The 14526-nt window shown below is 58.1% G+C and overlaps 1 protein-coding gene across 1 annotated transcript; it reads left to right on the top strand.

The window, feature by feature from the left end:
* Window positions 1-379: 379 nt before the first annotated feature.
* Window positions 380-3599, top strand: RTP5 (receptor transporter protein 5 (putative)). The gene is made up of 2 exons (XM_088834816.1): window positions 380-570; window positions 2111-3599. Exons 1-2 carry the CDS (start codon window positions 419-421, stop codon window positions 3597-3599), a joined length of 1641 nt encoding a protein of 546 aa, XP_088690942.1. The 5' UTR covers window positions 380-418.
* Window positions 3600-14526: the final 10927 nt, after the last annotated feature.

Raw genomic sequence — 14526 nt, 5'->3', positions numbered from 1 at the left:
CACCCCAGCTGCGGACCGGGTGACGCCAGACATTTAGCAGCACGGGTCCCGCGGCGCGCTGGGTGAGAGGAGCAGGCCCGCGGGCGAGGTGCTCTGTGTGATTCCCTGCAAGCACCGGAGACTTGCGGATGTCAGCCCCACAGCGGGGACGATGGGCGACTTTTATCATCATGTGAGTCGTCCTTTTTATTTACCTGTTTCCAATTTTTCCTAAAACAAAAACCCACTGCTTGCCTAATAAAAAATACTCAAAGGGATCAGAAAAAGAGGCCCATTTCTCATTTCTCTGAGACAAACCCGGTTGCCATGGAGACCGGTGGTTGTCAAGGCAGCGATTGGCCAGTGCTGGAGGCGGGCGGGCGCTCGCCTGGAGCTTGAGCCGGCGCAGCCCTCAGACCGCACTGCGGACCCAAACAGCATGGACGGGGCGGACGTGTGGGCCAAGACTTTGGCCCAGCTGATGGCCCAGACGAAGCCCCAGGACACCTGGGAGCTGGTCCCCCAGGAGAACCTGGCCTCGGGGCACCTGGACAGCAGTGGTTTCCAGTACCAGCTTCGGGGGCTCTCGAGGTGCGGCTGGGGCGCCTCCTGTGGGGTCCCGGGAGGCGGGGTGGGGGGCGAGGTTGCCTCGCCACCAGCCAGTGCTGGGTGTGGCCCGGGCCCTGAGTGAGGCAGGAGCGGGTGTGTGTCTCCCTGGCCTTGGCACCCAACAGGTGGGTGGGCGGGCCGGAAGCTCCCTGTCCCTTCTGGGCAGTGGGGGTGTTGGGGGAGCAGTGTGTCCATTACCTGCAGCGCAGGCTAGCTGAATCCCTGCCTGCTGGGCACCTCCAGGCCAGTTGGGGGCCCGGCCCAGGGGCACTTGGCGGGAGGGGGGGATGGTTGCCCGCTTGTGGCGGACTTTGTTCACAGCAGCATCTCCTCATTTCCATGGCAGCATTGACAGCGGGAGCAGGGTGGGTCTCTGCCCTGCCCTGCAGAGGGCCTGAGCGGATGGACCCAGAGGGTTTGGACCCAAGAGGGAGGAGGCGGTCCCGGCCGGGGCTGTGGCCAAGCAGGGGCCACGTCGGGAGCCCTGGGGACCATGGGTCCCCACGTGAGCCGTGCCCTCCCCCATGAGGACAGTCAGCGTCAGACAAGCAGCCATGGGCCAGCCCGTGGGCCAGCTGGGAGGGCACCCGTGGGAGGGGGCGCCCTGTGGGCCCCGCGGGCAGCTGCCCTTTGACGCAGATGCCCCGCCCCCAGCGTCTGAAGTGCCGGGGTCAGGAGTGCGGTGAGAGGTTGACTTTCCCAGGCATCAGCAAGTGATGGCACTGGGGGCTTCTTCCCCCGTAAGGTCCCCCGGGGGAGCTTCTGCACACGGGCTGGACGAGCACCCTGAGCACAGGTTGGTGTTTGGTTTTCACAGACGTAGACGCGCCAGCTGGTGGGACAGTCACTAGTGCAGACCCACGTCTCCACGTCCAGCCATGACGGGCTGCTTAATTAACATAAAGGAGGAAGTTCAGTCCCAAGGACGCCATGTGTGGTCGGAGGGTGCAGGCAGGGGTGTGGGGGGTGGAAAGCCCACCATCAGGGGAAGGTCGGGTGGATCCGCCTGAGGGTCATTCAGTTGGAGAGAGGGGGACACAGGGCCTTGGCCCCCAGAGCTACACTGGTGCGCGTGAGGGCTGGACACGCAGCCCTGGTGCACTGGCCCAGGGCCACAGGGCCACCCAGCCTCCCGGCCGACCCCCACACCCAGTTCTCCCTGCACCCCCCACCATGGCCCCTCTCCCGGGGGATGGGCTCCCCGGGCCCTTTCTGCAGCCCCCTGCCCTGCCCCTTGGGCACCACAGATGGTCCTCCCTCCCGTGGGATCCTGGTGGTGTCTCCTAGGGGCACTGAGACCCACATCGCCAGGACAGAGCAGCAGCAGACCTAGCGCTGAGCCCAGAGGGGCCCAGGCAGCGCACTTGGCCACCCGGGGCGTGCTGGGGCCAAAGGATGGAAGGCGTCTGCTTGGGCTCCTCAGGCTGTGGGGTCGCGGGGGCGCGCATGGGCTGTGGGGCCGCGGGGGTGCGCAGGGCAGGCTCAGGCCGAGCCCTCGCCCACCGGCCTCTCTCCCCCGCAGGCTCCAGTGTGGCCGCTGCCAGTGGGGCTGGGCCTCAGCCCACGTGTGCGTGCTCTTCCACCTGTGGTGGGACGAGGCCGGCCGGCACGGGCTGGTCAAGATGCGGGTCTGGGGCCAGCGGTGCCAGCTGTGCCCGCCCAGCAGGGCCGAGTGCCGAGTCAGCCTGCTGAACGTGCGGCTCTTCCTGGGCAAGCTGGTGAGGTTCATCTCGCACAAGTGCTACGCGGAGGGTCCCGACTCCGACCAGGGCCCCGAGGTCTGCTTCGGTGAGCGTTGTGAGGCCTGCGACCTGGGGGTCTGCTTCTTCCAGCAGCCGCCTGACCCCGCCTGGGGGCCCGAGGGCAGGAGCGCCAGCAGCATCAAGGGCAGGTTCACCCTGTACTCCAGCAGTGACGAGGCTGCCCCCGCCACCGGCAGGCAGCTGCGCACGCTGGGCCGTGGGTTGCTGGTGGACCGCCCGCGGGGCTGCACCCCCGACGCCATCGCCGTTCCCCTGTACGTGGCCGACTTCATCAGGAGCCCCATCGCCAAGGGCAGGGACTTCTGCGCCCAGGCTGAGGAGGTCATCACCATCCCCTTCTCCCTCGGGCGCAGGGCCCGGGGGCTGGCAGGTGAGCCCGCAGGCAGGCAGCACGTAATCGGCAGGGGCTCCCTCTACCTGCCCGCCAGCTCCAAGGCCACGTCCAAGGGCAGACACTTCCCGGTGATCATCAAAGCCCCGGTCTTCCACGGCAAGGGGCTCCTGCTCAACGGCGCGAAGGCAACCACGGGCTTCATTTACAAAGGGCTCGGCTGCGTCTCTGAACCCGAGGAGCACGGAGACGAGGACGAGGCTGAGGCCGAGGATATCGACTGGGGCGCCCTGTCCAGCAGCACCAGGCTCGTCCCCGTTGGAGGCAGCCCGCGGCCCATGACCTACATCGTCGGCCTCATGGACAACGGGGAGGGCTCGGTCACCTTTCCCTCCTCCTTGATGGACGTGCTCCTGGAAGACGCTGACCCGTTCGCCCTGGCCTATGGCTCCCTCACCTTCCCGTTCATGTTCGCCTATGAGGGCAGAGCGGTGGCCTCCTCTGCCGGTGACCCCGAAGGCAAAGGGCGGGTGGCTGGCAGCGGCGGCCACCCTGCCGTGGGCTGTGAGCGCCTCCCGGGGACCGATGCGGGCAGCTGGGTGCCCTTGGGTGAGGGCTCCGTCACCGTCCCCTTCTCTGTCTTCAGCATAATCCGAAGCAAGAGCTCCGGGTGCAAGGCCAGGGGCCCTCAAGGTGATGGCCCGGTGCCCCGGGGCTCATCCAAGAAGTGGAAGCAGCCAGGGCCTCGGGCGGCCACGTTTCATCCCCTGCCCCCCGGGGACGAGGGCTTCTGCTGGGCCGAGGGTTTCTGCTTCGACCCCTACGAAGAGGTCTGGATCTGGGTCTCATTGGCCGTCTGCGTCCTCTGGATAATGTACCTGTGCAAGTTCAGCCCCGACCGCTCCCCGTGGGTATGAAGGGCGCCGCCTCCCATCGGTCCCCTGGAGTGCCCCTCCAGGGGGGCTGCCCGGGCGCCCGGCCACCCAGGCTGCCCTGCTTCTGTGTTCAGTCTCCGCAGTGAGTCCTGGTGTCGTGGAAGCTCATGCCATGACCACCCCTCGAGCTGCCCGCATGTGTCCCAGGCACTCTGTACGTGTGTTACACTCCAATAAAATAAGAGTTCAGAGGAAGCAGTCACATGTCCTCCTACTGAGCTGAGGGTGTGCAGGGGAGGGTGGTGGGGCACAGGGGCCAGCTGATCCCTGGGGTCCCGGTCCCCCCGGTGACCCTTTCCTGCGGTGCCACTGGATCTCTGGACGTGATGCTTGGGCCGGTACAGCACAAGCTGCGGAGGGTGGGGAGCCCAACACCACCTCCTCAGGAAGATGAAAGCCCCTCCGGGTGTGGTTGGAGAGCCCCCCCACCCCAGGGCCCCAGGAGCTGAGGAGGCGCCTTCCCCGGGTGAGGGGCAGGGGACCACCCAGCACTTTACCAGATTCTGTTCATGGTTCCCGGAACATTTTCATCCACAGCGCTTTTCAAGAAGCGACATCCGCTCGAGGTTCCCTGTGGCTACACCCTGGATTCCCATCTTCATGGTCCAGAACCCAGTTCTAAGGGGCAGGGGTGTTGGGCCATGTGGGTCCCAGGCAACAGGGGATGACCGTGGGCAGCTGGGTGGGGTCACCCTGTCCCTCCCCTCACACAGACTGGCCCTAGGCCCTGGGGTCCGAGCCTTGGGTCCCCGGTTGGATGTGAGGTTTGGGAAGGTTTGCCTCTTGGGGAAGGTAGGTGGCCAGACTCTTTGCTGCAGGGCCCTCTGTGCACATGGGCCAGGGTGGAGATTAGACCTCAGGCCGACTCCAGGTGAGGGGGAAGGATGGGGAGGGGTCCCCACAGAGGGGCTGCCTGGACGGAGGGGCGGGGGTGGGCTTTGACGTCAGCATCCTGCCAACAGCACCCCACATGACACCAGAGCGCGGAAGGCTCCAGGCCACGTGGATGGCCACACGGCACCGGACCTGAGGCTTGACGCTCACGCAGCCAAGCAGGGCCTGCCAGAGCAGCACGACCAGGCCCCTGTCATCTCTGACACACTAACCGCTGGAACAGGACACAACTCCAGAGTTCTGCCAGCACTGGGAGACCTCACTCCTAGGGCTGGATCCGCCCTCCTGCCCTGAGTGGTCTGTCTACACTGGGGAGACCTCACTCCTAGGACAGGACCCGCCCTCCCACCCTGAGTGTTCTGTCTACACCGGGTGAGGTCACTCCTAGGGCAGGATGCACACCACCCCACCCCCTCCCCCCGCCCGCGAAGCAGCTGGCCGGGGTCTGTGGTACCCACTCCCCTCTGTCTTCAGACCTGTGCCCTCCCCTGGGGCAGCCCCCACCGAAGTGCTGGTCAGCGTGTGGTTTCCGACTTCTAGATAAACTGAAATTGTTTTTGAGATGCAAAGCTGTCCCTGGATGGCACAGACTGGACAGGGCAGCAGCAGAGAACTTCAGGGCTGGCCACCGTCCCTGAGGACTGAACGAGCTTCCCTCTGGGCACCTGACTTAGGGGCTCGAGGACCAGTCACCCTTGGTCCTGGGGGGTCTGCGGCCGCTGCCTCTGGACCATCCCCTCCAGGGCAGGGGGCTCACAGCGGCGCCTGGCTTCTGGGGTCTCCCGATGGTCACCTAGGCCCCCAGGCCCACAGTGACCTGCCCACCCCGACACCCCTGGCCCGCGCTGTCGCCGCGGTGCTGGGCCTGCTGGACCCACAGTGACGCTTGTGGCCCCCGCCCCGCGGCCGCACCGGGACCTCCGCTCTGCCCTTCCCGCGGCCGCCGCCCCGGGGTTGCAGAGAGGGCTTGCGGTCCCCTTACAGCCCCGGGACCTTCAGCGCCCCTCGCCCCGGGAACCGGCCAAGAGCGGTGGCCCCTCGGGTATGACGGCGCGGGAGGGCAGGAGCCGAGAGCGCGGGACCCCAGGGCCCTCCGTCGGGGCTGGGGGGACGCAGCACCGCGGAGCGCGCGGGCCCAGCCGCGCCGAGCTGCCCGCAGCCGCCCACGGCCCCTCCCCGCCGGCCGCCGCGCTCCTGCGCGCCCTCGTGTGGCCGCTGGCGTGAAGCGCAGCCCTGCGAGGCCGGGAAGGGACTTGTTCAGCCGTGTCCGACTCGCTGCGACCTCATGGACTGCAGCACGCAAGGCCTCCCTGGCCATCACCAACTCCCGGAGTCCACCCAAACCCATGTCCATCGAGTCGGCGATGCCATCCAGCCATCTCATCCTCCGTCGTCCCCTTCTCCTCCTGTCCTCAATCTCTCCCAGCATCAGGGTCTTTTCCAGTGAGTCAGTTCTTCTCACCAGGAGGCCAAAGGATTGGAGTTTCAGCTTCAGCATCAGTCCTTCCAGTGAACACCCAGGACTGATCTCCTTTAGGATGGACTGGCTGGATCTCCTTGCAGTCCAAGGGACTCTCAAGAGTCCTCTCCAACACCACAGTTCAAAGCATCAGTTCTTCGGTCCTCAGCTTTCTTTATGGTCCAACTCTCACATCCATACATGACGATTGGAAAAATCATAGCCTTGACAAGATGGACCTTTGTTGGCAAAGTAATGTCTCTGCTTTTTAGTATGCTGTCTAGGTTGGTCATAGCTTTTTTCCAAGGAGCAACTGTCTTAATTTCATGACTGCAGTCAACATCTGCAGTGATTTTGGAGCCCCCGAAAATAAAGTCTGGCACTGTTTCCATTCCACCCCTTCTATTTCCCATGCATGATGGGACCGGATGCCATCATCTTAGTTTTTATGAATGTTGAGTTTTAAGCCAGCTTTTTCATTCTCTTCTTTCAAACTCATCAAGGTGAGTTCCACTATTCCTCTTTACTTTCTGCCATAAGGGTGGTTTCATCTGCATAACTGAGGTTATTGATATTTCTCCAGGCAATCTTGATTCCAGCTTGTGCTTCATCCAGCTTGGAATTTTGCGTGATGTACTTTGCATATACATTAAATAAGCAGAGTGACAGTATACAGCCTTCATGTACTCCTTTTCCTATTTTGAACCAGTGTGTTGTTCTATATCTGATTCTAACTATTGCTTTGTGACCCACATACAGGTTTCTCAGGAGGCAGGTCAGGTGGTCTGGTATTCCCATCTCTTTCAGAATTTTCCACAGTTTATTGTGATCCACACAGTCAAAGGCTTTGGCATAGTCAATGAAGCAGAAATAGATGTTTTTATGGAATTTCCTTGCTTTCTCTATGGTCCAGTGGATGTTGGCAATTTGATCTCTGGTTCCTCTGCCTTTTCTAAACCCAGCTTATACATCTCGAAGTTCTTGGTTCACATACTGCTGAAGCCTAGATTGAAGGATTTTAAGCATTACCTTGTTAGCATGTGAAATGAGTGCAATTGTAAGGTAGTTTGAACATTCTTTGGCATTGCCCTTCTTTGGGAATGTGATGAAAACTGGCCTTTTCCAGTCCTGTGGCCAGCTGAATTTTCCAATTTGCTGGCATATTGAGTGCACCATTTTAACAACATCAACTTTTAGGATTTGAAGTAACTCAGCTGGAATTCCAGAAGGCACTGCTGTTACTTAACTGTTCACTGTTCAATCAGCAGGTTCCTTAAAACCCAACAAATTCCACCCATTGTCAGTATCACCAGCATTAATTTACATGAATAATGTTGTTTTTTAGTTGCATCTGACTCTTGTGACCCTATGGATTGAAAGTTGCAGGCTCCTCTGTTCATGGGATTCTCTCAGCAAGAATACTGGAGTGGGTTGCCATTTCCTCCTCCAGGGGATCTTCCTGACCCAGGGATTGAACCCGTGTCTCCTGCTTGACAGGGGGATTTTTTACCACTCAACAAGGAGGTAAACCCTCATGAATAATTAAATTTCACTTAATTAGTTAATAATTCATTGAGAATTGATTCAGGAACAGGAGAAGAGCTAGTGCACTACCCCCCCGCCCCCCAGTACTGAGGCATGAGGGCTCTCTACTGCAAGGTCAGGGCAGCCTCAGGCCGTGGACCCCAGTTAAAATCCCAGGGAGTCAGGGACTCAAACCCAGGACAGCCTGCACCCAGCCCTGTGCAGAGTGAGCCACCAGGTGGGCCCAATCAAATATCGTGGAGCAATCAATAGCTGCTTTAGCCTCAGAGAGGGCTAAAGGCAGACATGTTTTAAATGCAATTACTGTTAATTCATCCGAAGTTGGGGGATTCAAGGTATGAACAGTTCCCTGATTTCTTGCCCTCTAGGGAGAGGCCACAGGACTCAGCAAGGGGCACACAAAGCCCTCCTCTTCTCAGGCTGTGTGGGCAGGTTCGGAGGGCCACATGCAGGCAGGGGGCTTGACCTGGCCGACCCTGGTTAGCGGGCGACCAGGAGTGTCTGTGCCCCTCCCGAGGACCGGGTGGGGTGGAGAGTGTGGGTGATCCTCCCACAGATGAGGGCTGGGGAGGGTGATCTGGGAGATATTTTGTCTCAGGACCTGCCCTGCAGGCACCCGGTGGGCGGCTGGGCCCCACGGGCTGCTGGAAGATTAGAAGACAGACTTTCTGTCCAGGTCCCGGCCCTCAGTGTATGCAGAGCAGCTGCATCAGCTCGCCCTCCTCAGGGGAGCCTTCCTTCCTGGGCCGGTGGGCCACAAGGACCCTGACTCACTTTGTGTGACAGCGTGCGCAGTTCTGTCTCAAAACCGTATGAACGTGAGCTTTGACTTCTAACATCAGGACCGCCCTGAGAGCTTCTGGAAGGTCTGTCTTGGGTTATAATCCTGAGCTTGGCTAGAATGATGTTTTCTCTTTCTTTCTTGGATTAACTATGGATTAATTTTCATCAACAATTAGGAACACGTCTGTTTCATAGTCCACATGTTCTCATCAGCCAGGCAGTCTGGCATTGCCTTCTGGAAAGTCTGACAGCTCTGGTCAGAACCGGGCTGGTGAGCGTGGGGTCCCCCTGCCTTGAGTGGACTGGACGGGACAGATGGCCTTTTCCAGGAAATAAGACATATTTTCCAGTCTCTGGGGGCTGGGCTTGCTTCCGGGGCCCTCACAAGAACCACATGCTTGGTGCATGCGATTTGAACCGCTCCGTCCCTTTTCACTATGAAAGTAACATGGACAACCCTGACTCCCGGGAACAAGGGCTCAGAACCGCTTCCGCCGTCTGCTCCCAGGTGCCGCTGGGGCATCTTCTCTTTTTCTCCTCAAGTGTCTTCTCTGGGTTATCAAGCAATATGCTTACCTCTAGATAAAACAAAATAGTATTTGGGGTGCAGTCTTGGATATATTGAGGGTTCAGTTCCAGACACTGCGATAAAGTGAGTCACATGAATTTTGTGGTTTCCTAGTGCAAATAAAAAGTGTGTGTACACCATAGTGTTGTCTATTAAGTGTCCAATAACATTGTGTCTAAACAAATAGTGTACATACCTTAATTAAAAAGTGCTAAATGGCTTCTGCGCCTGCTCTGAGGGTGGAGGGTCTGGCCTTGATGTTGCTGGCTGCCGACTGCTCAGGGTTGGAACCGGCCGGCAGTCATCATTGCCTCCCTGACTGGCTTCTCCTTTCACCAGTGCTTTCCCTGTAGAAGCGATCCTGCTTGTAACTGCTGACCCGCAGGAGACCTTCTTCCAAGATTGGAGTCCATCCTCTCAAATCCCTGTTGTTCTGTCTGCGGAGCACAGGCAGAGTAGGCTGAGTGTAATTCTTGAGCCCCCAGGATTTTCAGGTGGTAAACGAGCACTGGCTCCACCTTCACGTCATGAGCTGTGTCAGTCCCTAAGGAGAGTCTACTTGTCGTTTGAAGTCTGGAGCCAGCCCTTGTCTTCTCCTCACTGTGAGAGTCCTAGATGGCGTCTTCCTCCAGTGAAAGGCTGCTTCCACCACATTAAAAATCTGTCGTTCACGTGCCGCCCTCCTGAGGTCTCAGCTGGAGCTTCCGGAGAACCCGCTGCAGTCCTCACGGCTGCCCTTGCTGCTTGCCTTTTCCTTCTCTGTCATGGAGATGCTTCTTTCCTTCCACCTCGTGAACCAGCTTCTGCTGCTTCACACTTCCCTTCTGCAGCTTCCTTGCCTCTCTCATCTCTCACAGAGTCGAGGAGATCTGGGGCCTTCTTGAGATTAGGCTTTGGTCAAGGGTGCAGCCGTCGATGAGGGTGTAAAGACTTGGCGACCGAACAGCAACAGAGGGAACGTTGTTGCTGGTCTGACCTTCTGCCCAGACCGCTGCGCCTTCCTCCAGATCAGCACGGAGGCTGTTCCACCTTTTTGCCGCTCGTCTGCTCACGGAGCAGCGCTTTCAACTGCCGCTGTGCTCACAACCCGGCCACTCCACTGGCATAGGACGCCTCACTCACACCATGGCTCAGCTTTCCATGTGCCTTCCTCACGGAGCCTCTCCGCGCCTAAGTTCTAATTTGAAGTGGAGAATTGTGACTCTTCCTTTCAGTCAAGCACGTGGAGGTTTTTTGGGCTGGTTGACTGGCCTGGTTTCAGTATTGTTTCGTCTCAGGGGAAAGGGAAGCCCAAGGAGGGGGAGAGGCGGGGGAATGGCCCAGTGGGGGAGTCAGAGCACACGCAGCGTTTGTGGACTGAGGTTGTCTCTGATTTGGATGCAGTTTGTAACTGGATTATGTTACTATTATAAACAATTAAAATAGTGATAGCAAAGATCACGGTCCCAGACCACCATGACCAATGTAAAAGGATGAAGCAGGTTACGCGTCGCAAGAATTACCGAAATGTGACACACAGACACACAGTGAGCAGTCGCTCCCGGCAAGTGGCCTCGCTCGGTTCAGGGTCCCCACAAACCTTCACTCTGTAAACGCTGCAAGACCTGTGAAGCCCCAAAGGTGAAGCCTGCCAGTTACTCTTGAGAGGACACGTCTGTTCACCAGGTAGCCGAGTCTGCCTGCCTGGTCTCCTGGAGTTTTTCACTCCCAGCCCAGCATGAGCCCCACCTGGAGCTCTGGCTGGCTGCGGGGGACAGAGGAGGAGGGCATGCATGTCCTTCAAGCCCAAGTAAACCATGAGCAAGACCCCTGAGATGCTTCCTCTGGGAGCGGAGGAGGGCAGGGAGCACACGGAGTGAAGCGGGAGCCGGGACCGCTGGCGCTGCCGCAGCCCCAGTACTTCAGCGCCTCCTCCTGTTCTCCCGTGCCCACCCTGGGTGACGCTCTGGGGAGCAGACCACCCTCCCGAGGGTCACCCGGGACTCAGGCGACCCGGGGCAGCTCTGCTGGGCCAGGCCCCTCTTCCTGCCGGGTATGTAGGGTGGGAGCTCCCTCCACATGGACGTGGGGGCCTGACTTTCCTGGGGCTCTGCCTGCCCTCAGGGCCCCATGGGAGGTTGGTGGGGGGATTTGGGGCCCACACATCGCATATCTGCTGCTGCAGCTCTGTCCACTGATGCTGCCTGCCCTCCCCCGCCGTCCCCCCTGCCGCCCCGGGGTCCAGGTGGGCACACTGCCAACCCAGCCTGAGGCCACAGCCGAGCCTTCTGCCCTGGAGGGGTGCTGGGGGCCCAGGGCAGGAGCTGGAGCTGGAGAGGGGTCAGGTGGCAGGCAGAGGGACCCTGCGATCTCTGCGCTCTGGCCGCCATCCCCAGAGGCGCCCCTGGCCCCCCCACTCCCAGGGTGTCGCCTGCAGGGGCCCCAGCACCCCTGGCCCCATCCTTGCTGGCCACAGGCCCCTGCGCGAGGTAGGAGGGCGGGGGCGGGGAGAGCCACGGCCGCGCCCCTGGGGGTCAGGATCTGACGCCGCTGCTGGCCCCGTGGGGTGGACTCGGGGAGGGCCCTGCGCCGCGGAGCGCGGGCCGGGCCGTGGGTCGCGTGTCGCGGGGCCACCAGGGGGCGGCCTCCGTCTGCTGTGTGTCTTGGCTGCGCGCGGAGCCGCTGCGGGAAGGGTGAAGGTGCGCGACACAGGCCTTGCCACCACTGATGTGCCCACAACCCTGCGGCCTCCGGGGAGGGGTGTCCGGGAGCTGAATCGGACCGGCACTGCCTCCCCTGTGTCCTGGGCAGGCATGTGGATCTGCGGGCAGCCCCACGGCCCCGCTCAGCCGCCTGTGGGGACCGTCCAGGTGGGCGAGACCCACCCTGCCCATTCTCCCGGCTTCATGCCTGGGCCTCCCCTGCCCCTCGCGGCCTCTGCAGCCACATTCAGGAAATTCTTTCCTGGTCATTTCCACCCTGTGTTTTAACTGGTTCCCCCACCTGAGGCTACAGAGGATATGGCTAGTTTCTGTAACAATCATCACAAACTTAGAGACTTTAAACAGCTCAGATGAACTTCCTTCCAGCTCTGGAGCGGGTCTCCAGCTGAAACTGAGGTGTCCTCAGGGCCGTTTCCAGATTCCAGGGGCCGTGAACCCTTTGCCGCGGTCCCTCTGGTCTGTTTCCAGCTCTCATCTTCTCTGCCTCTGACCTTCCCGCCTCTGAGAGGGGGTTAACAGTCAGGTAGGAAGGCCGGAGGTCCCAAGCAGCAGGAGGAAACAAACTGCAGGGGGAAGACTTTTTTCCTTCCCTCCTCTACACAGAATTGAAGGGGGCTTCTTTTAATGCTGTGCTGTCATGACTACACTTGATTCTGCCCAGACTTAATCTTGTGCTGCTAATGCTCAGTAAACCAGCGCAGTTTTCTTGTATATGTCTGTTAGGTGCTCAATCGCGTTTGACTTTTTGCAACCCCATGGACTGTAGCCCGCCAGGGTCCTCTGTCTATGGAATTTCCCAGGCAGGAATAGTGGAGTGGATTGTCATTTCCTTCTCCAGGGGATCTTCCTGACCCAGGGACTGAACCCGGCTCTCCTGCATTGCAGGCAGATGCTTTACCGTCTGAGCCTAAGCTATGTTAGTGACACTATGTCTTTGCTTTGGAATCTGCCTTTCTTCAAATCGGTTCTGCCTAAGACTAACCTTTTTCTCAAACCTTGAGTTGATAGTGGCTCAGCAAACCAGTGTGTCTTACTCATGGAAATGTTAAACTATGTTAATGAAACTAAGTATTTGCTTGGAAATCTGCCTTTCTTCAAGACATATGTCAATTGTTTTATGGCTGAAGATGACTCCCCTTGTGCCATTCTATCTCAAAATGCATGTTGTGGGAGAGGGACCCGGGAAACTGTTTCAGTCTTGAGGTGTTTCATTTATCTGACTAACAGCTCCCTAGCAGGTATAAAACGCCTTGCTAAAAACTAGCAAGGGGTAACTCTTTCTGTCTGCTTCTGATGACTGTCTCAGAGGCTTTCTCTATTTGCTAAAACTTTGCCACACAGAAGCTCCGAGTTATTAAGCCTCGTCTCTGGCCCCAGATCCAAACCGTCTCCTCTGGAGGTCACCAGTCCTGGCTCAGCTCACTGCTCGCGGCCGCAACATTTCACCTCCTACCTTTTCCCAACTTCACTGAGATATAATCAATGTAACAGGTTGTGGAAGCTTGCGGTGGTGATTTGATCCTTGCACATGTCATGGAATGATTCCACAGTAAGGTTAGCTACCATCTCCATCACCACACATCAGTTCAGTTCAGTTCAGTTCAGTCGCTCAGTCGTGTCTGACTCTCCGCGACCCCATGAATCACAGCACGCCAGGCCTCCCTGTCCATCACCAACTCCCGGAGTACACTCAAACTCATGTCCACAGAGTCGGTGATGCCATCCAGCCATCTCATTCTCTGTCGTCCCCTTCTCCTTCCGCCCCCAACCTTTCCCAGCATCAGAGATTTTTCCAGCGAGTCAACTCGTCGTGTGAGGTGGCCAAAGTATTGGAGTTTCAGCTTTAGCATCAGTCCTTCCAATGAACACCCAGGATCGATCTCCTTTAGAATGGACTGGTTGGATCTCCTTGCAGTACAAGGGACTCTCAAGAGTCTTCTCCAGCACCACAGTTCAAAACCATCAATTCTTCGGCGATCAGCCTTCTTCACAGTCCAACTCTCACATCCACACGTGACCACGGGAAAAACCATAGCCTTGACTAGACGGACCTTGGTTGGCAAAGTAATGTCTCTGCTTTTTAATATGCTATCTAGGTTGGTCAAAACTTTCCTTCCAAGGAGTAAGCGTCTTTTAATTTCATGGCTGCAATCAGCATCTGCAGTGATTTTGGAGCCCAAAAATATAAAGTCTGACACTTTTTACACTGTTTCCCCATCTATTTCCCATGAAGTGATGGGACCAGATGCCATGATCTTTGTTTTCTGAATGTTGAGCTTCAAGCCAACCTTTCACTCTCCTCTTTCAGTTTCATCAAGAGGCTCTTTAGTTCCTCTTCACTTTCTGCCATAAGGGTGGTGTCATCTGCATATCTGAGGTTATTGATATTTCTCCTGGCAATCTTGATTCCAGCTTGTGCTTCTTCCAGCCCAACGTTTCTCATGATGTACTCTGCATGTAAGTTAAATAAGCAGGGTGACAATATACAACCTTGATGTACTCCTTTTGCTATTTGGAACCAGTCTGTTGTTCCATGTACAGTTCTGACTGTTGCTTCCTGACCTGCATACAGGTTTCTCAAGAGGCAGGTCAGGTGGTCTGGTATTCCCATCTCTTTCAGAATGTTCCACAGTTTATTGTGATCCACACAGTCAAAGGCTTTGGCATAGTCAATGAAGCAGAAATAGATGTTTCACCGCACATAGGTACCTTTTTTGTGTGTGGGGGATAACATTTAAGATCCACTGTGTCCACAGCTTCCAAGCACACAGTACAGCCCCGTAACTAGAGTACCCAAGCTGGGCATCAGTCCGAGAGGTTCTGAACTTGGAGCCGGAATTTGTCCTTGACCACCAAGTCCCTGCTCGCCCGCCCCAGCAGCGGGCGACACCGTCGACTCGGCATCGTCCCCCACTCTCCTCCACACGCCAGTGAGGGCCTCGGGCTTCTGTCTTCCTC

Source organism: Moschus berezovskii, chromosome 4 (assembly GCF_049115385.1).
Source record: "Moschus berezovskii isolate FMDL1 chromosome 4, NW_MosBer_1.0, whole genome shotgun sequence".
In the NCBI taxonomy this organism is placed as follows: Eukaryota; Metazoa; Chordata; class Mammalia; order Artiodactyla; family Moschidae; genus Moschus; species Moschus berezovskii.
This window is presented reverse-complemented; position numbering and strand designations above follow the sequence as displayed.